This window comes from Pan paniscus, chromosome 3, assembly GCF_029289425.2.
Source record: "Pan paniscus chromosome 3, NHGRI_mPanPan1-v2.0_pri, whole genome shotgun sequence".
In the NCBI taxonomy this organism is placed as follows: Eukaryota; Metazoa; Chordata; class Mammalia; order Primates; family Hominidae; genus Pan; species Pan paniscus.
Genome location: NC_073252.2, coordinates 64393524 through 64416218, shown reverse-complemented (window position 1 = coordinate 64416218; position 22695 = coordinate 64393524). Strand labels below are relative to the sequence as shown.

The window sequence follows — 22695 nt, the reverse complement described above, 5'->3', positions numbered from 1 at the left end:
CTTTCTCAAGAAAGCAGCAATTTAAGTGAATTTGAAAACTGAGCTATCTAGGACAATGATATCAGAAAATAGATTTTAGGTAGAGAAAATAACATGTGCAATTTTTTTGTCATGATTCAGAGCATTCTGGCTCTAGTGTAAGAATTGGTTTAGATTTCTATTCCCTCACTTACTAGATCTGTGACCTTGGGGGAATCACTTCATGTTTTTTGTTTGTTTTTTTGTTTGTTTGTTTGTTTTTTGAGACAAGAGTCTCACTCTGTAGCCCAGGCTTGAGTGCCGTGGCAAGATCTCGGCTCACTGAAACCTCTGCCTCCCGGGTTTGAGTGATTCTCCTGCCTCAGGCTCCCAAGTAGCTGGGATTACAGGTGTGCACCACCACGCTCAGCTAATTTTTGTATTTTTAGTAGAGTCAGGGGTTTCACCATCTTTGCCAGGATGGTCTCGATCTCTTGACCTTGTGATCACCCCTGCCTCGGCCTTCCAAAGTGCTGAGATTATAGGAGTGAGCCACCGTGACCAGCCAACTTCATGTTCTTAAACTTCAGTTCCTTCATCCGAAAAACGGGAATAATATTTTGTCAAGAGGATATTGCTAGTATCAAATAAAGAAATTCAAATAAATTTCTTTGCAGCACACAATTAGTGCTGAAACATGCTAGCCATCATGTCTCTGACATCACTATAGATAGAAGGGAGAAAGAGAAGGAACAGAAGGCCCTGACATGCTTTTTTGGAAATGAGGTGAGTCTCTGGCAAGACTCTAAAGTCATTGAACAAAACATGAATTTTGATGACTTCTAAAAATATCCTATCCCAACCATAATCGTTATTGAATAAATCAGAGATGAATTATAGACATATTGATTGGATTAGAATCCCATCTTTGAACTGTTTTCCAAACAGCAAACGCACAAGGTAACAAGCACAGAACTTGAGTGTTGCTGAAGACAAATTTCAATATTTCAGTATAGACGGGCAGCTTTAATTGGCAAAATGAAAAGATTTTTGTTGGCAGCCATAGTCAGAACACTAATCTTGTCACAGAAGCATCAGTGTGAGGCCAATATAGATATATTCATGACATGTAATGAAACAAAACATTCATCTCATATTTGTCCTTAGAAACTTCAATGATTTATCAAATTAATATCCATCCACACATTAAAATGATGAGTTAACAAAATTTGTACATTTTCAATTTATGTTTTGATGAAAATCAAATTACAAATCTGTTGTCTATATACAATATATTTCCCTCCATTTGCTCTTAGTTTGATACTGTTATGCTCTTTTTTTTCTAAGACAGGGTCTTCCTCTGTTGCACAGGCTAGAATGCAGTGGCACAACTTTGGCTCACTCCAACTTCCCCCTCCTGAGTTCAAGTGATTCTCATGCCTCAGCCTCCTGAGTAGCAGGGATTACAAGTGTGCACTACCACATCCAGCTAATTTTTGTATTTTTAGTAGAGATGGAGTTTCGCCATGCTGGCCAGGCTGGTCTCAAACTCCTGGCCTCAAGTGTTCCGCCCACCTAGGCCTCCCAAAGTGCTAGGATTGTAAGTGTGAGCCAAGGGACCTGGCTTTGACCCTGTTAATACTATTGTTTCTTTATGTTATTGTTCTGTATATTTTATCAAAATTAGAAGAACTTCAAGATTAATATAAGCTCAATATTTTAAGAAATCATTAAAAATATAGTTCCCATTAGAAAAGGAATTTTATTGGTTTACTCCTGCAAGCTTGAAGCAGTTGTCTTTTGTTATCTGTAGAATCATGGTCCTACACATTATGTTTTGCTTTTAAATATTTATCCTCTTTCCATTTTACTTTACCAATGAGTCTGTCTATATAATATTCATGAAGTCTAAAACCTATTTTTTCCATAATTTATTCCATGGATTCATGCTACTTAGTAGATTATTGAAGAGTTTCTTAAATAATACTATAGTAACATTTATTTACACCTTACTACATGCCAAGCATTAAACTAATTGTTTTGTATATTTAGCTCATTTGATTGTTGTAATCATTGTATGTCACAGATACCATTTATTTCCACTTTACATGTAAAAAACCTGAGGCCCTGTGATATTTAAGTAAGTTACTCAAATCAAAAAGCTAGTTAGTAGAAGAGATAGGATGGAAACCAGAAAGTCCAGAGATTTAACCCATACACTAATCTGCTGTTCTATGTACTAGATGCAAGCAAACAGAATTTATTCTGTTTAAATTTCTTCTGTTTAAATGTATTTCTTCTGAAATAAATCACATTTCTTGGTGAAGAAAATAGAACTATATTAGGTACCTTGTATAGGGAAATGGGGAAAGGACTAAAAATGTAATGAAACTAGTGTTATTGTTTTTGTTTCCCTTCTCATATTTGAGAAAACAATTGAGGAAACATTGTGTATCCTCAATTAAAATGACTGTATCAGGGCTTTACACGGAATACAGAATGTCCACAAATTAGGCAGTAAGAGAACCTGGGTCTCTGTTACTGGGTGAGTTGATATGAAAAGTGCAGTGAACATGGATATATGATGCACATTAAATGGCCATAAGCAACATGTATGGATTTATAAAACATGATTATGTAGAAAAAATTACATACAATAAGCTATACAACCATTAAATAAAAAACATATGCGTATGATTTTAAATAAATATATTCATAATAATACTTTATGAAAAACAAACAACATATTAAAATGGTTGCTCTTTAGTGTAGATAAATGGCAAGCAGATTTGGGATAAAAATGAAAGTAGGTACATAAGAAAATATATAACCCAAGAGAGGGTCCTGTTTGGTTCAAGATGGAAATGTGCCGTGAATTGAGGCACATTATTAACTCAGCCCTCAACACATGAGATACAAACAAACAAACAAAAAACACAAGAATACAGGAAAAATAACAATAAAGGAGACAAGGAAAGAAGGAAAGGAAGAGAGAAAGGATGAGAGAGGGAGAGAGGATGAACAAACTTCAACTAATTGTAAAACCAGATTTTCTCTAAATATTTCAGATGACTCATTTAATAAATTATAGGTAGAAATTTTCATTCAAATTTGAGTAAGTATGCAGTGAAATGTGTCAACTTCATTGGAATGCATTATTTTTTGAATGGCAATTTATATATTTAAAAGCTCTGGTAGGGAAGCCTGTCTTTCCAACAAAAATATCAGAATTCGAAAAACTCAGTTTCCGTTTCTCCTCGCATAAAGGTATATGGCTTCAGATATACCAAACCAACGGGCCCAGGCAAGATCTTGATTCAAATAGGCAAATTAAGAAACCACGTTCTTCACGAAGTTCTCGTTTTTGGCTTTCTGCTGATGAAAGTGAAGGAAAAAACATGAAGCTGTTGCTGGTAGAAATACTGCTGATTTCTCTTTAGTTTTGAGGTTTGAGATCCAGAAACGGCAATGCTACTTGTGGCAATAGCAATTGCAATAAAATCAAGACCTTGTCATTCATTGCTCGACAGCTGCCATGGAAATGTTCAGCTTCATCAGGCCAGATCTGTGGTAGCGTTTTGGGCATTGTTCCTCTAGATTTATATTCTAATGTTTGAATCTATTCTCAATGAGTCTATGAGCCACTTCACATCCTTTATTAATGCTCTTTTCTGTTTCAACTAGCCAGAGTATATTTTGATTGCAACTAAGAATACAAACATTCATAATAATAATAATAATAATTCCCAGGAGAGGAGTGTTGTAGGCAAGTCTATTAAGGAAATGGGAATATAGGACCAGTGATCAGACTGTTGTGTTTCAGTGTAACAAGGATCCATTTGGTGTTAAAGAATGGCAATCTGACAACTTCTGGCATATAGGGGCATGCAGCTCATTGCCTGTGCTCACCTCAAATCATATTGAAGATTATATTTTTGGTGACTCAAATTCCACCATAAACTCATGAGAAATTTAAGAAATTCAACAAAGATCGTCTGTGTCTAAATGCACTTCATAGTTTAAAGAAATAAAATCACCATCTCCAAGATTAAGTTCTTAGTTTAAATCACATTGAAATGATCAGAGCATCTCTGGTCTCTTATAGTGGAAAGGATGACATAGCTATACATCAAAACTCAAGTCTTTTTCCATGAATTCCTGAATTACAAAGATGATTTAATTTATTGTTTTGCCTTTTGAGAAAATGAGACCATTGACCAAGGAAAAAAGTTAAATCATGAGCATTGGAATATTTGGATAAATAGGAAGATTCAGGTGACTGAAAATTTTCTCATCTGCTAAAACTTATTGAGTCCTTCTTGCTAGCAGATTCAGCTGTCCAACACATGACTGAGGAAGCTGCTCCTTCATTTCTTCAATATCAAGTCCATACTTTATTTAAGGTGGTTAACTGATGGAAGAAAGCAATATTCTTTCTGACCAAATCTATTATTTCATTTGAACTCAAAATCCCAACATCCTCTTGGGAGCCAATTATCTAGTTAATACTGAGGACTAGAAGCTTCTTGAATATGAGACTTGCAAGATTTTATAGCTAAATTTGTAAATGCATGGGGGAATATGTGTGAAAATGGATTTTACGTGTTCCTGATATAGAACCAAGAAAGAATTTTAATTCAAGCTGGTATAAATATCTGATTAGAGATTCTAGATTCAATGTGCTACTTCTGGTAGCTGGTTTAGGTGCTAAATGCTTCTTCAATTAGTTGACCAAAATCTGAACTGAAAAACAGGCTAAGTTAAATAAAGTTCAGACACTTGGAGTTCCTCCTTTTAATATACAAGGAATTCAATGACCTACTGAAATATGAAAGTTAAGGTGGAATTATTGTTCAAAGCCTGTGAAATAGGCTGGATGCAGTGGCTCATGCCTGTAATCCCAGCACTTTGGGAGGACGAGGCAGGTATATCACCTGAGGTCAGGAGTTTGAGACCAGCCTGGCCAACACGGGGAAATCCTGTCTCTATTAAAAATACAAATATTAGCCGGGCCTGGTAGTGGGTGCTTGTAATCCCACCTACTCAGGAGGCTGAGGCAGGAGAAGTGCTTGAACCCAGGAGGCGGAGGTTGCAGTGAGCCAAAATCTTGCCATCGCACTCCAGCCTGGGCGACAAGAACAAGATAAAATAAAAATAAAAAAAAAACCTGTGAAATAACCCACTGATTAAATTTTCAGAAAGAGCTCAGAAGATACTTTCTTCACTATAACAATAAAAAAGAATGATGAGCACAACAATGCTATCTTTAAAAAAAACTCTATAATTTATATTTTCTATACTGGGGAACACAGACATTGAAGCTACACTCAAGTGATTTCATTTCTTTAGGGTTTAGGAGTACTTTACCACTGGAATGAGGGTGGACACGGATCTCATAATAGGTAGCAGGATATGAATGGTAAAAAACACAGTACTCTAGAATGCAGAGACCAAAATAATGAGTCATCTGATCCTTGGCAATGACATCAAGGTCTGGGAAGAAAAAAATCTAAATTTAGTGACCTACTTAGTCATGACCTATTAATAGTGTTCACACTTGAATTAGTTTACTTACCCCATGGCCACTTAAATGAAGAGAAACATGGTTACTCTTGAAAAAGGACTCTGCAATAGCATCATATGTTAGTATTGCACATCTTCCTTCTAGCTTTTCTGAAAGACATCGCCTACCATTTCTTTTCCTTTTTTTTTTTTAGAGGATCTTTTTTTTTATTATTATACTTTAAGTTCTAGGGTACATGTGCACAACGTGCAGGTTTGTTACATATGTATACATGTGCCATGTTGGTGTGCTGCACCCATTGACTCGTCATTTACATTAGGTATATCTCCTAATGCTATCCCTCCCCACTCCCTCCACCCTACAACAAGCCCCGTGTGTGATGTTCCCCATCCTGTGTCCAGGTGTTCTCATTGTTCAATTCCCACCTATGAGTGAGAACATGTGGTGTTTGGTTTTCTGTCCTTGCAATAGTTTGATGAGAATGATGGTTTCCAGCTTCACCCATGTCCCTACAAAGGACATGAACCCATCCCTTTTTATGGCAGCATAGTATTCCATAGTGTATATGTGCCACATTTTCTTAATCCAGTCTATCATTGATGGACATTTGGGTTGGTTCCAAGTCTTTGCTATTGTGAATAGTGCCACAATAAACATACATGTGCATATGTCTTTATAGCAGCATGACTTACAATCCTTTGGGTATATACCCAGTAATGGGATGGCTGGGTCAAATGGTATTTCTAGTTCTAGATCCCTGAGGAAACGCCACACTGACTTCCACAATGGTTGAACTAGTTTACAGTCCCACCAACAGTGTAAAAGTGTTCCTATTTCTCCACACCCTCTCCAGCACCTGTTGTTAAATACATTAGGGAGGGAAGGAGGTGGGTGTAAATGCCCAGACCTTTCACAGATTATTGAATACTGCCTTCAAGCTAACATTGATCTTGGTGGATTCAGACTATCACTAAAAAAAATTTGCATAAGTAGAAGTTATTAGGGTCATGTGATGAATGAGGTTTTGTTTTGGGTTCATATTACAGTTGATACGGTAATATTTCTATTTCAGCTTTTGATTATTTTACCAGATCTTTGGTGTGTATTTGGAAGATTTACACTGTAAGTGTATCTCAGTGGCCCCTGAAGTCAAAGCTGTGAAACTCTAGTAATGGCCAAACTCAAGACCTCTGAGCATCTCTGTCCTACAAAAACAGTAAACATAAATCCCTGGGAGAATGTTTCAACTAGAGCCGTCATAAAGAACATGGAAGAAAAAAGGCTGGTGCTTATGAAAACATTAGCAGATTTAACTTACCTATTCAGTCTACATGGAAGACAAATTAATCTTGTAAAACAAAAATACCTTTAATCAGGTGGTGGTTCAAGTACAGGCAATGTACTAAAGAGAATCAACAAAGACCCTGGCACTCATTATTATAATAATAGTCTAACAGGTGACCTTTTTTTTCTCTTTAGAAGTTCACATCTCAGTAAACAGAGATTGCCAACAAGTATTTGCCGCTTTTTTGCAGAAGCAACAGTGTGCTTTCACCATATTGTTCTAATGGTCTCTGAAATTTCCCGTTTTACAGCCAGATTTAGTCTGTGGGAACACTGATCATTTCAATATTTTATGAGACACCATGCTTGTCAACTACAAGGATGGCATCAAATTGAAAAGACCCATTGAACTGGTATTATAATGTCCTCCAGACATTTGGGCAAGAACTAAGAAATAAAACCCATGAAAGTATAGGTAACACCTACCTTGGTGTTATTTCTGATAGTCTGGGACAGCTTGGAACATGCCCTTCAAGGTAAGGTGCAAGTTTGCTGCATTTTGCTACCCATAGCATGTCAACATAGCCCTCTGGAAAAAGGTTCCAAGAGTCTGAGCCTACATTCAAAACAATTAAAATTTGTCTGTTTCGGCCCAGAATTAGAATTCTGTACCTTGGCATGTTAATTATTTGTAATTTTGGTTTTCTGGTTAGAATGAGCTTATTTTCTATTGGGACAAAATATACATATATATATTAAAAGAGCTTTAAGCTTAAGCTTAGAAATGCCTAGTGTAAAATTATTTTAAAATAAAAACAAAGTATATATTTATAGAAAAACATAAATACAAACTATTTTGTAAAAAGATAAAGAAATTTCAGAGTAACTGCTTTTAACAGAATTTCAAAATTTTACACTATGTGTTGCTATGTCTCTATCTATCTGTATAGATAGATACATTTCATAAGTCCTAAAAGAATAGAACAGAACAACAGAAGTGTTGTCATGTAAATAAATCTAAATATTATTTGGCAAAGAAAGATTATCATGTGTAAATCAATTTTGTGTAAGAATGTATTATATATGAAATACTCATTAGAAAACTTGAAGAGCTAAATAATTTTATTCATTTTATAAGATTAATAGCTTAATAATGAACATATCCACTATTTATCCTCTAATTTGTATATCCACTATTTGCATATCTACTATTATATCCTCTAATTTTTTATCCACTATTTATATTTTATTCCCTTTGTAATTGGCCAAAGAATTCTTTATATAACTAACATATTGACATTTTATTTTCTTATCATTTTTCCCTTCATCATAGCCACCATTTCTTTACATTATGTAACATCTACTTTTTTCTTGCTTTTCTCCCCTTTTACATTTGCTTATTTTTCTTGACCAAGAAAAGTCTCACAATTTTATAATTCTTTCTGGTCAATAACATTATTATAACCATGTTTTACAAGAACTGTAAATTTGAACCAATTGTAGTATTTGACTTTTCCTTAAAATTTTGTAGCTTGATTATTACATGCAAAAAAGTATTGTTTTAGTCCAGATAGCTTCCCCTAAAAACAAGTTCCTAGGCTCCATAATGATATAACGGTTTGGAAAATGTCTAAATACTATGTATACATTTATAAATCATTTAATCGCTTCTATAGACTATCAGCCTAATGCAAAATTTTCAACTTGAACACACCTATTTTTCCTTCTTACACTTTTTGAATCCAATTTTGAATCTGGACATTCATTGCTGTCACACGCACAGAAATATATTGTTGGAATGCAGAGAGAAATACCACAAAGAATGGTGCTTTGGCATGATGAGCACTTTGAATTAAAAGAAATCAGAAGACCTTAGATGTTCCCTCAGAACCACAAACTTTCTAACCTTCTCTTGTTTCTTCCCTGTCCCCTACATCTCACAATTGCAGGGAGGGACTCTCACTGAAATTTCCTTATTTTACTAAGGGAAACTCCTTTTCAAAAGAAATGTGATTGTCTTAAAGCATCCTTCCTGAAAAATCTCACAAATAATCAGGAAACATTAACCACCAGAAAAGAAAAGAGAAGAGACTAAAAGTCATCACCATGTCCAGACAGACTTTTTGTTTATTATTCCAAGGACACCTCCCAGATATTACCTGGGAGACTCTATTTTTCTAATAAGAAAACCTTTGTTCACAGTGAAGTTCGAAGTTCCTCCCCTCGTCTTCTCATCACTGGTTCCCCCAGAGGTCAGAGAAAATTTATCCCAGGTCATTGTTCTTTGAGATCATTCATTTCCCCATTTACACCCCCCCACCCCCATTTCCCTCTCTATATGAAGAGGGTATTTAAGCCTCAACCATCTGGCCTTTCTTTGAGTCTTATATATGTGGGATACCACATCCAAGTGCATGTTACTGAATTTATTATGGATGTTTTTCCCTATTAAGCTGTCTATTTTCAGTCACCGCAGCAAACTTACAGAGAGGGCAAAAGGGATGCATTTCCTGTGCCCCTACAAAATCAATCAGAAAATATCAACACAATTGTTGAGGCTAATTATAAATTTGAAATAAATTATTTAAGAAAGAAACATATTTCCTGAAAATAATCTTTGGAGGATCTCAAAACTAAATTTAAAATTTGCTGAAAAAAGTTTTATATAACAACCACATATGGTGAAGATAACTTTCTTCAATTTAATTCTTAAAAGATATTTAGGCATTAAAAACTACTACAAAACTCTTTCTGCAATTTGGGTACTTAAAAAGTGTTTTGCCATGGTGGCATTAAACTTAAGACATTTTAGGAGTTATTCTGAAACCACCTTTGCAGAGATTATAACAGTGATACGGCTTGGGCCTGTGTCCCTTCCCAAATCTCATGTTTAATTGTAATTCCCAATGTTGGAGGTGGGGCCTCCTGGGAGGTCACTGGATCATGGGGGCAGTTTCTTGTGAATGGTTTAGCACCATATCCTTGGTGCTGTTCTCATGATAGAGAGTAAGTTCTGAAGAGGTCTGGTTGTTTAAAGTGTCAGCACCTTCCCTGTCTCTTGTATTCCTGCTCTCGCCATGTGAGATGCCTCACTCCTTCTTTGCCTTCTGCCATAATTGGAAGCCTCCTGGGGCCTCACAAGAAGCAGAAGCTGCTATGCTTCTTGTACTGCCTGCAGAAACATGAGCCAATTAAACCTCTTTTGTTTATAAATTACCCAGTCTCAGGTATTTATAGCAGTGGAAAAAGACTAATACAAACAGTGAGAAAATTATGACAGTTAAAGAGATCTTACTTAATTGACTCCATCTTTCCTTTAACCTCCAAGCTGCCCTTGTTCATTCCTCGGGATAGACTGAACTAACTTTGGGGGGAATTTAGTTTATGGTTTAGCTTTCCAACAAAAATGATACTAACTCCTATCTGAAACAAATCCCCTCCTTGTTTAGGGACCAGACAACATTTGTAAAACTAACAAATTAGCCATAAGATTAAAAATTATGGCTCAGGGGTCATGCAGCCAGAATCCACAGGATTCCTAACCTCCCCAGTGGCTCCCATGGCTAACATTATTATTTTAAGACCTTTGATTGGTGTTCAAGATATTTTTCAGACACTGCAGCATTCTGATGGATCAGCTGGCATCATACAGAACACTTAAACTGGCTCATTTGGTCTTGTAGCCCTCACCCAGGAACTGACTCTGCAGGAGGACAGATTCAACTTCTTATGATTTCATCCCTGACCCAACCAATCAGCACTCCCCATTCCCTAGACTCCTGCCCACCAAACTATCTTTAAAAAACTCTAGCCTCTGACTTTTGACAGAGCTGATTTGAATAATAATAAAACTCTGGTCTCCTGCTTAGCTGGCTCTATGTGTATTAAACTCTTTTTCTGTTGCAATTTCCCTGTCTTGATCAATTGACTGTCTCTGGGGAGGGGGCAAGAAGAAACCATTGGGTGGTTACAATTAGAAGTTTCCATAATTTTTGTGTAAAATAAGACTTAGTGATTCTGGAATGCTGATACTGAGAAGAATCTTATTTTGATGTTTTGGGTAGGTTTGCAAAATGTTACAGTGTATACAGTGAGAAGTCTAACTAATAGCAACCAAAAGTCAACAAAATTGTCTGGTGTAAATATAAAAATTTGTTTTACAAGACACCTATGTCTTGACCACCTGGATGAAAATTGATCTTTTTTTGGTATTTAAGGTATTCAAGTTTCAAATAATATACTTTGGAGGCTAAAGGGGCCAGCAAAGTTAAAGACAACTATAGCAAATATTTGTTGCATACATCATTAAAAAATAAACAGTTATTTTCTCTATCTAGTTTATCAAAGGAATACCTTTCAAAGAAGTTAAGGTTATGCAAGCTGGAGAATGTTCTTCTAAAGGAACACAACTCGGTGATTGTTCGATATGCTTACAATATGTTGGTAGAAGATTCATACGTAGAATCAAGTAAAGTTGAAAGATGTTTCTTAAGAAGGCTGAAGCCAAAGGTTTCAAGCCAATATTTATCTAATATGGGAAGAGAGTTCACATTTACCGAACACTCCTGATGTCTAGATACAGTGACGAAAAGTCAACACATGCTAGCATTGCCTACAGCTGAGTCTATGCTGAGGGAAAAATTGATTTTCGATATTCCTGTCCAGCTCTTTAGCACTTCTATTAGTTTCACCTTAGGTTAGGTAGTAAATGGTAAAAAATATAAACGATTAACTGGGGAAAGTGGCTTATATGTGTGCATTATATTTTCTAATAGGAAAAAAAAATGCCATAGACAAATATTCAATGTGGCTAAGAACATGCAGAGTATAGAATAATTCCTATTGCATTAATCACATGCTTCACACAATCTGGGCTAATTTTGAATGTTTCCCTCAGCTTTATCAATCAGTAGCAACTATCAACTCTGAACTCAGCTGCATGCATTTTGTTTTTTTTTTTTGAGACGGAGTCTCGCTCTGTTGCCCAGGCTGGAGCTCAGTGGCGCGATCTCGGCTCACTGCAAGCTCCTCCTCCTGGGTTCACACCATTCTCCTGCCTCAGCCTCCCGAGTAGCTGGGACTACAGGCGCCCACCACCATGCCCGGCTAATTTTTAAAATTATTATTTTTATTTTTAGTAGAGACGGGGTTTCACTGTGTTAGCCAGGATGGTCTCGATCTCCTGACCTCATGATCCACCCATCTCGGCCTCCCAAAGTGCTGGGATTACAGGCGTGAGCCACCGCGCCCAGCCAGCTGCATGCATTCCCTTGTTCTTAGAATATAACCACTTGATTTACCTGAGGTATCCAACAATTCAAATTAATTATTTTTGCTGAGACTTTGTAACCAACAGCATTCCCACATCAAGGCTAGCATCCCGCAACCTACAAACTTACACTAATATTACACAAACTAAGCCTGATTTCATTCAGTCAAACATGTCCTATTTCTTTGTGAGTACTGGTGGCAAGGATGTGCTCAGTGACCAAAGCCCACCTGAAGTACTAAGGTGATGACAAGGTTACTACACTTTGGACTGAGAGCTGTAGTCAGTTGATAGAGGAAAGTTACAACTTTTTGGCTTTAATGCCTTTTTCTTCCCCTCCCAGATACCTGTTGGTGGACAAAACATGCTAGAAATTACTCTTAGGTTTAGAATGCCACATAGTGGGTTGAATTATTAAATTAGCTGTAGTTTATATTCGGTTTTTATCTTACCAGGAAAGAAGTCTTCCATGTTAATTTGCTTAAAAGTGAACATTTGAGGGGAAAATATAGAGAAATCAGTAGCTCAGACAGGACTGTATTCCCTACTCCCTAATAATTACTTATGAATTCCAAAATTTCCATATGGAATATAGAAGTGTTTTCATGTGGTTGTATAATAGTTCATAGTTACTCTAATTTTGATAAATAAACTTAGCAAAGAAAATTTGATTGCATGCATTTTTGCTACAATAGTTGAAATAATATGAAAAGATTTATGATCTGCAAGGAAAATTCATCTGTGTTGCCAAGTAAGCAAATAAACAAGCAAATAAAACCTGCCTAATCACATGCTAAATTAATGAGTTTTTAAAAATTAAAGGAAACAAAAAAATAGATTTGAGTTGTAAAAATGAATGCTATGAAATTATATGAGATAAATTTTGCTTCAAATGGATTTGATCCAGAAATGTATTTCTAATGAAAAAATTCAATTAAAAAATGTTTTGTTTTGTTTTGTCTTCTTGTAAATGGGATTGCTAACAAAGCTTTAACTATTATTTATTTAAAACTGCAAAAGCGTTTTTGATGTGTTATACTTTAAGTCCTGACCTTCCGGTTAAGGGAAAATTCTCACACAGATTTCAGTCAACTTGGCCCTCAGCTATGGAAATAATTGACAGAACTAGGCCTCACATACACAATTGGGTTGGGCATGGCACTTACCTGCTTGATTTGTGGTTACATTTACAGACACATACTGCCGGGCTCCTGGGCTCAAGTCGGACACTCCATTCACTGCCTCAATCTCAAAGGTATAGTTTGTGTGAGCGAGTAGATCCGCCATCATGACAGAGGTGTTTTTCAGGCCGCTTTGCCGGGGAAGGTACCTGACATGACCGCCACACTCCTCACACACACCTGCATGGGAGTTGCACTTCTTGCATGCAATATAATATGACACGTCTTTCCTTCCACCAGTGTCAGCAGGCGGAATCCATTCCAGAAAGACACTAGTTTCATTAACATTTGAGATGGCATTCCGAGGAGCAGAGGGGGGTCCTGGTTTGCAAAGTAAAGTAAGAAAAACATATTTTAAGATGGTATTAATTAGGCATTATTTATCACACCAATTCCTGGTCTGAAGGAAAAAATAGATTTGCAATAAGTCCTTTAAGTCATAATTTGTAGTTTTGTTTTCGTAATTTTGTAGGGACAATAGTGGGGTTTATTCCCTATGGAAATGACTTATCTTGGCATTGTTATAACACTAGTTCAGTAAAAGCAGAATGTTTTGCTTCATGTATATGTAAACAATTATGGAGTAAAACTATGTATGCACAAATATTGTAAGATAAAATTAAAATTATATATTTATAAACTGGTGAGTTTCCTTGGGGATTGAACTGAATGTTTCCTCATTGGTGCTAATCCCTGCAACCTACAAAGTAAACACAAAGTACCTACTAAGAAACAAGCATAGGAAAATATAGAATTTTCAGCATAGCTCCTGACTACAAATTTTGTAAGTAAAAAAAAAATAACCTTAGCATGCTTCAAAATAGATTGCATATCTAGTTGCTAAATCACCAACAGAATTTGAAACCCCCTACTGTATATCAAAAAAGCATTAGAATTTAAGTAAATGGTCAAAATTACAATTTGCAGTAAAACATATTTTACTTTGATATTGTTTTTATATTACAGTTCTGCAAGTTGTGAATTTTATTTAATTGAAAATCTAAAATTTATTTAAAAAATAACCCTGAAAAGGACTACAATACGATGAATAAAAGCATTCAGATTTTGAACAATAGAATAAATTTCAACCTCTAATAACCTACCAAAATAAGAAAAGAAATAGATTTAACACAAATATTTTCATAGAATCATAACATAGCTTTCAGGAGTGAAACTTTCCTAACTTCATGAAGTATTTCTTGTACACTTTATTTTTTGTATATATCTTAATGGAAACTGGGTGTAGCTTTTAAAATATATTTTATATTCAGAATCATCTTATTTCAATAAGATGGAATATTTCTACTAAAATATGAGTAATGAAATCCATGATCAGAATTGCTTTATGAATTTCATATATTAAGGGTAACCATATCTTATTTGTATATTATTTTAATTATTCCTGAACTTGATTAGAATAATAGAGAGAACAAAAATTAATTAGGTAATTTCTAACGCTAGAGTCAATGTTTAGATATTTAGTTAAAACTTCAGTCAGCTGTTAATGTTATATTATTGGATAATCTCAAAGAAAAAACACATTTATATTTGTTCCAGAGACAATTTGGATATCTCTCCTTACAGAGAATAAAATGGAGTATGGTGGTGGTTGAATGGTTCATAAGCATAATTAAGCTACTTAGGATGATCTGTTATCCTAATATGCATTGTCTGTTCTAAATATCAAAATTGACAATTTTTAACTGACATTTATTAAGTCATGACTTTTGAGGGATTGTTTTAAAAGTGGTAAGAAAGCTAATTGGCATTTAAGATTTAGCTGGATAGAATGTCATTTATCTATTTATTTAGAGACAGAGTCTCTGTCGCCCGGGCTGAAAGGCACTGGAGTGATTTTGGCTCATTGCCACCTCCGCCTCCCAGGTTCAAATGACTCTCCTGCCTCAGCCTCCTGAGTAGCTGGAATTACAGGGGCCCACCACCACACCTGGCTAATTTTTGTATTTTTAGTAGAGATAAGATTTCACCATGTTGGCCAGGCTGGTCTCTAACTCCTGGCCTCAAGTGATCCACCCGCCTGGGCCTCCCACAGTGCTGAGATTACAGGCGTGAGCCACCACGCCAAGCCAAAAGAACCCCTTAACTAAAAACTTGACATCTTTGCAAAAAAAAAAAATCCCCACCTTGACCATGTTTGAATCCTATGAATTTGGTCATACTGGCCATCTCACATACTTCAATATAAAACAGTCCCCTTTAAGTTGAAATAATGTCTTAAAATGGAAATATCCAGTCTATCAATGATGGGCATTTGGATTGTATTTGCTTTGCTTTACTATTGTAAACAGTGCTGCAATAAACATACTTGTGCATGTGTCTTTATAGTAGAATGATTTATAATCCTTTGGGTATATTCCCAGTAATGGGATTGCTGGGTTAAATGGTATTTCTGGAAATACACGTGTTCTTGTTTACTATAAGCTTTAGCTTATTTAATAGTACAAAGTTATAGACAAAATGAAATTTAAGATAAAAAATTACAGAATTAACCTCTGAGAAATATCTCTAAGTTAGAACAATGTCAAACTTCTGTTTTGTTTTGTTTTTTTCTAATTTCTGCCAACTGAAAAATCCTTGCATTTAACACATTTCCTCTAAATCTATAAGAATGCATCAGCAGCTGAATCCTACTTTGCTTCTGACTCTTCTACTAACAGCTAGGATGGGGGCACAAGCAGCTTTAAAGTCAAAAGGAAATTCAAACTCAAGTGAGGCCCTAAAATAGAGGTAAAAAGTGGAAGCTCGAACTAACATGCATCTACAAAAAACATGTAATAAAATTCCACTGCCCCAATCATAGATATGATGTGTCAACCAAAGTAGAACTGTGAGACTAACCTTTAATTTAAGCAGATTCATCAGAATTTTAGGTTTTATTTTTGTTTGATTTTTTTCTGTAGACTTATAAAATGTTGTTATATAGATTTAAAAACTTTGTATATTCTAGAAAAAAAATTTGAAGTTGGAGCTATAAATTCAATTCCAAAGAGCCAAAGGCAAAGTGAAGCTCAAGATCTTCATCTGAACATCTATCAGGCGATAAGGAAATCATATGCAGTATTTGTGGTATTATGAATGCAACTAAAAACATACACACACACTCATAGATTATGTATTAGAAAGATCTTATACATAAGTCCTAATTTTTTAAATTTTATTTTATTTTATTTTTAGAAATGCATACAAATTAGTGCTCATTTGACAACACAGTATTAGAAATTCACACACCTGGAAACTGAGAAATGTGAAGCCTGACTGTGGGCTTTGGTCCTAAAAAAGTGCTAAGCAGTCCTTGCCACCAAAGCACAGCTACCCCCCTCACGCCCCACCCCCATTTCCAATCCTAACAAATTTACAGAAAGGGAGGCTCACATTTATGCTGAAAAAAAAAGAAAGATCATGGGTAGACCACTTAAAGAAAATAACAATTAGAAAATTAATAAAATTTGAAAGATGATTCAAAACATGGTTTTCTCTTTAATTTACCACTCTGTTGTCTAGCCAACATTTTCCCTATTTGGGCATTCATTTGCTCTCATAAGCAAAATCATTATTGAAATCTCCACTGGAACCAAAATTCATCACATCCAATCATAGTTTCTATCTTCTCCATTCATATGTATCCTTACAAAAGAGCATATAAAAATTGCATTTATTCATTTGAAGAGGAAATTATTTTTCACTAGTAATCATCTAACCCATGAAATCATCAGCTTTGGGATAAAAGAATGGTCTTCAGAATGTAAAGCTAATTAATAGCAATGATTTAAGGAAATCTGAAAACATGTTTTACTGACACTATGAAATTTAGACACTATGAAATTCAGATAAAATTTCAATTTGTGATTATTTGATAACAAAAAAATATTCACTGCTTCTTTAAATTTAGAGATGGATACTAATATTTCAAATTTTTGTGAACAACTTTGAAAGCAGCTACAACTTTCTGGGACCTAAAATAGTAAATCCAGGCAGTTCATGGAAATTAAACAGTATGAGGAGAGAGGGATTCACTTCCCTTCTCTTTAATTTTCTGTTTTTGCTTGATTTGCTACAGAGACTTTCTTATGGAAAAACTCTGAAAGTATTGTCATCAAGCAAACAAATGCACAAATGTGTTACATTCTCAGAAATATATGGAAAACCAAATATACGGAAAACTAGAAATGTTGAAAGATGTGGCTATATCTACTGCAAATGTCAGAATTAAATGTTTACTATTCATCTACTCTACTTATGATCAGCAAATATATTAAATAATAGTTAAGGACACTCACTAACAAGAAACATGACAGCTGCTTGAGAACCCCAGCAAAAAAATTGGTGTATGTATGACTCTGATCTGATTTAAATCTTGTTTGCCACTCCCAGTTCTCTATGTTCCTGAAATATTTCCTGTGTTCTTTTATAAATGACTTCTTAGTGGCTTTATTGGGGCAGTTTAGAACAAGATGGTGAAGGCTCCATCAGCTACATAATTATGTGATGAGAAAACTGGCAGAGAAAGAGAAAGAAGAAGAAGAGGAGGAGGAGGAAGAGGAAGAAGAGGAAGGAAGAAAGAAGAAGAAGAGGAAGAGGAGGAAGGAAGAAGAGGTTTTAATGTAAACTGGGAAGTAGATTATCAAAGTCATGTTTAGCTAGCATGAACACTGAAATAAGCCACAAAATAAAAGAAAACATTCTATATCTGTGTCTCAGCTGTTGAATTTGAAGTTAGGGAAAATGGATACTTCTAACAATGAGTGATAAAAAGAGACTCAAATTTTTCAGTGCTTATTCAAGGAGATTGAAAATTGGTGAAAACTGTATAGAGACGATTAAACATTATGCCTGTTTTAGGGGGAAATGTTACTAGACTATAACAGGCTCCATCATGCTGTTTCCTCAAAACTGGTGAAAGTTAGCATCACCAAATATCCGTGGGTTTCCTTACTTGTGCATGCCATTGTGGGTGGATCAGACTCTCTCCTGAAATAATCCTTTTCACAGACACAAGAGGTTGAAGCTTCCTCATGGGTATAACTGTGAGGTGGACATTTGCCGCAGCTCTGGATGTGAGGTGAGGCTTTGAAGAACCCAGGTCTGCACACTGTCAAAAGAAATAAGAGACTAAGCTTTTCCCTGGAACAGATGCAGTGTTTGTTTTGTGAATAATGTCATTATTTTGACTGGTATACGCAGATTACAGATAACACAATCTTTGCATCAATTTCAAGAAGTTTTCATAAGCTTCTGGATCATAAATACCAGGCTATTCATTCAAATAATCAAATATTTATTTAAAGTACTTAAACATTTATGGAATGTACATACTTGTAATGATTTTTATGCTACAGGAGCTTATAAGGAATTATATTGATAAAAGGCAAATACTTTTATGTATTTAAAACTGAAGCAGTGCTTTGTGTACAGTTTTCACTTACTCTATCATTACTACAACTATGTTGAAGAAATAAATATTATTCCATGTACTGCTAAAATGGTATGATACAAAGTAGGCACTCAAAATTGTGTTATTGAATAATAAATTAATTAATTAGTATGTGCTAAATGCCTCATGAATTCTGTTAGATTGGGGAGAATGCATAGATGACCTGATATATCAACTGTATTATTTTTATTTTAAGGGAGTCAAATTTTTGACATTTGTTTTACATTTACTTCATTTTAGAACTTTTCTTTGAGACACCTACTGATTCAACATATATCCTTTCTAATATCAGTAAGGCTTATTTACTATACAAATTATAATGATTTCTTAAGCTCAAACATTATGTCTTTTTTTTATTATACTTTAAGTTTTAGGGTACACGTGCACAATGTGCAGGTTAGTTACATATGTATACATGTGCCATGCTGGTGCGCTGCACCCACTAACTCGTCATCTAGCATTAGGTATATCTCCCAATGCTATCCCTTCCCCCTCCCCCCACCCCACCACAGGCCCCAGAGTGTGATATTCCCCTTCCTGTGTCCATGTGATCTCATTGTTCAATTCCCACCTATGAGTGAGACTATGTGGTGTTTGGTTTTTTGTTCTTGCGATAGTTTACTGAGAATGATGATTTCCAATTTCATTCATGTCCCTACAAAGGACATGAACTCATCATTTTTTATGGCTGCATAGTATTCCGTGGTGTATATGTGCCACATTTTCTTAATCCAGTCTATCATTGTTGGACATTTGGGTTGGTTCCAAGTCTTTGCTATTGTGAATAATGCCGCAATAAACATATGTGTGCATGTGTCTTTAGAGAAGCATGATTTACAGTCCTTTGGGTATATACCCAGTAATGGGATGGCTTATGTCTTATTCAGTTTTGCACTTACTTTTCCAGTGTTTGACCACAAAAGGCGTTCAAAGAGTTCTATGAAATGTGTGAATGAATGAATGGATTGGCATGAATATTATAACAACTATTTAGAATCACATAAAGAAAGTGTTTTCTGATATTTCTGTGAGCATTTCTAAGCTTATCATCAGGTAAATGCGCATGAAGTAAATCTTTTTATTCTGTGGATTTTCTACATGTTCATATTATTCTTATTTCTCACTGGCTAATAAAGCCAAACTTTAATATGCTAATTGCTCAGTATGGGTCAGTCGAAGACTACCAAACTGATGGTTTGAGTGCTTTGTACAGCTTACTTTAAATAAAGCTAATCAACTACGTTTTTCTATTTTCAAAGCTCACTACATATACTGAAGTATGACGCATATTTGCTGAAGCTCAAAGGTGAACTTGTATTTCAGTAGAAATTTCTGATAGACTAAATGAACTGGGGCCAACTTTCATATGCTATAAATGATTTCATGTTTTAGTAATCCATGCTAAGGCTCTCTGCCATCACCATGAATAATCAGGAATTGGCAAAATTGAGAAGGTACTCTTTTCAGTAGATCTAATTATAGTGATAGTAAAGCCTTAATGCTCTTATAAATTCTGAGAAAATGTGAAGGTATTTGAAAGATAAGAAGAGCTTTTTGATAGTATTAGGGACATTCTTGTAGTTAAATGATTAGGAGAAGATTTAAAATATTATTTTTCTTATAATAGGATTGCTATAGTAGCTTATGCCATACTTAGCTAAGTTATTCAATTTTTCTTCTTTTATCCTTTTAGTAAAACCATTCTCACTTTAAACACTATTTGCTTTCAAAGACATGAAGTGTCAATTCATATGTTCTAAGTATTTGGAATTAATTTACCATTCATGAAACAAAAGTCATTTCTTTTCTTTTTAATGAATGCCTCTTAACTTAAACACTTTATATTATATCACATATAACACTGCTGTTCAAACCCCAAAGGGAGCTTTGGAAATATAAAATAATATAAATCGAAGTAAAAAGTAGATAAATGTATCTTTCTGTTCAGTTCAATAAGATGTTTTCAGCAGGTATAGTGGGCCAGTAACTCTACTTGAACTGGCTTCAGAGGTAAATGAGATAGACACGGCCTTGCCTTTATGAATCTTAAAGGTAGTCCATAAATATTGTAAATATTACTACACTAGGAAAAGAAAAAGGAGCTATAGCAGTAAACATAGATACCCAATTTAATCTAGATTATTAAAGGAGATTTCCCTCAGGAAGCTGAGTCTCTGCTTATATTTGAAAGATTATGAAAATGATTTAATTTGAGTTAGAGTGTGTCCGTACCTTAAAGGGAGAAATCCTTGCAAAGGACCACATGAGGTGGAGAACAAATAGCGAAGTGGAAGATACTAAAGAATTGATCAAGAAGATAGTCAGAATAAAGTGGAAGAGTCAAGTTTATACAGGACAGAGGGCACCAGGCCACAAAAACCTTACATATTTTATTAGATATTTGGTACTTTATTTTATAGGCAAAGGGAGGTCATTGGAAAGTTCCCCTCACCCCAGCTTTATTAAGGTTTAACTGACAAATGAAAATTGTATATATTCACAGTAACTGCAAAGTTATTAAGCCAAGGAATAATGAGATCAAAGTAGTGTTTATGAGATCATTACACAGCAGCCTGGGTAAAAAAGCAAGATCAGAGGCAAATAGCTCTTTTGTTTCTATTGCATTGGTCCAGAAAGAGACAATGTCACTTAACTAGAGTGGTTCCAGTAGTGATCAATAAAACGAGGGGAATTCAAGAAATAAGAATGGGGTAAAATCAACTAGGTTTCATGATGTATTTAATGGGTTAGATGACTTAGTGGAAAATTGTAAGAGTGACTGTAAGGTATTTGGCTTAAACTTTACAGAAAATACTGGTGCCATTTTCTCAGAGAACAGGACATGAAATGTGTTGGAGAAAATAATGAGTAATATGTAAGGCATTATTTAATTTGAGGTGGTTGAAGTAAGGCAAATAGATGTTTAGAGAGAAAAAAAACCTGTGTGGTTCAATATTATCCAAGAAAAATGTCATAAACTGTAATTATTCATCACCTTTAAATCATGACCCTAAATTCCAAGGGGTCATAGTACCCTGCTAGACAAACTTATATTATTCCCTTAGTTAACTTCATTTCCAACATCAACAGGATTTTCTTGTAGTATCGCCTCTTATTCAAACTCATATTATTCCCTTAGTTAACTTCATTTCCAACATCAACAGGATTTTCTTGTAGCATCTCCTGTTCCTTCAAACTCCTTATGAGCTCTGTTTCTGTTACTATCAGCTGATACAGTCATTTGTCTTGAGAAAATAAAAGTTGTCAGAAAGAAACTTTCTCATTTTCCTACCATCAAATCTCCAAACCTATATGTCATGGTACCCATCTTCTCTACCTTTATTTCTATCAAAATAGAATAAAAAGTATCCTTCTTCATATCAAATAAAATTATCTGTATTTGAATTAGGAACCCCCACTCTGCTCTCTGAGGTGAAGCTTCCAAGTAGCTACAATTCTTTTGAGATGCTCAAAAACAAAGCAAAACAAAACAAACAACAAAACTATCAATCTCACATGATTCCAATTTTCCCAGTTTTATTCCACTTTCAGGATATGATTTCTTAAATTATTTTCCATATATACATCTGTAGTTCCTCATTCTAAATCACATGATGACTCACTCCACTCCATTGATACCTCTCAATGAAAACTATTTTTGTTAAGATTGCAGTTACTTTCTTGCCGTACTCACTTCTCAGCAATATTTGACATGCCCTCTTTTAGGAAACTCCAGATATTTTCATTAGAAAATGCTAGCATAGCCTACAAGTTTCCAAGTAATATTTAAAAACTCTTTAAAGGCAGTCTCCTACCATACTCATTGTCTCCATCCATCTACTTATTTCCTGTATTTGAGAAACTTTTCTTCTCTGCCTCTGAACACTGTAGGAAAAGCATTCTGGGCCAAAAGACAAGACATGTAAATAAATAAATGTATAATCTTTTTCTTTTTTTTTTGAAAAAGCTCGTAGTCCACGATAAGAGATTTGAATTTAATCTGAAACAATTTGGAAGACACTGAAGA

General features: G+C 35.0%; 1 protein-coding gene across 8 annotated transcripts in view; it reads right to left on the bottom strand.

Moving 5' to 3' along the window:
- EPHA5 (EPH receptor A5) overlaps positions 1-22695 on the bottom strand; it is a 352110-nt gene that overhangs the window by 158249 nt on the left and 171166 nt on the right. For 4 of the 8 annotated variants that reach the window (XM_034958727.4, XM_034958729.4, XM_034958728.4 and 1 more), the window contains exons 4-5: positions 18171-18326; positions 13202-13537 (exon numbers count right to left, since the gene is read on the bottom strand). The exons of 1 other annotated variant lie outside the window; for it this stretch is intronic. In XM_034958727.4, the coding sequence (XP_034814618.2) occupies positions 13202-13537; positions 18171-18326 (492 nt within the window). The remainder of the gene's footprint in view (positions 1-13201; positions 13538-18170; positions 18327-22695) is intronic. 3 more of the 8 variants (XM_034958731.3, XM_034958730.3, XM_063603804.1) reach the window with 2 other exon arrangements.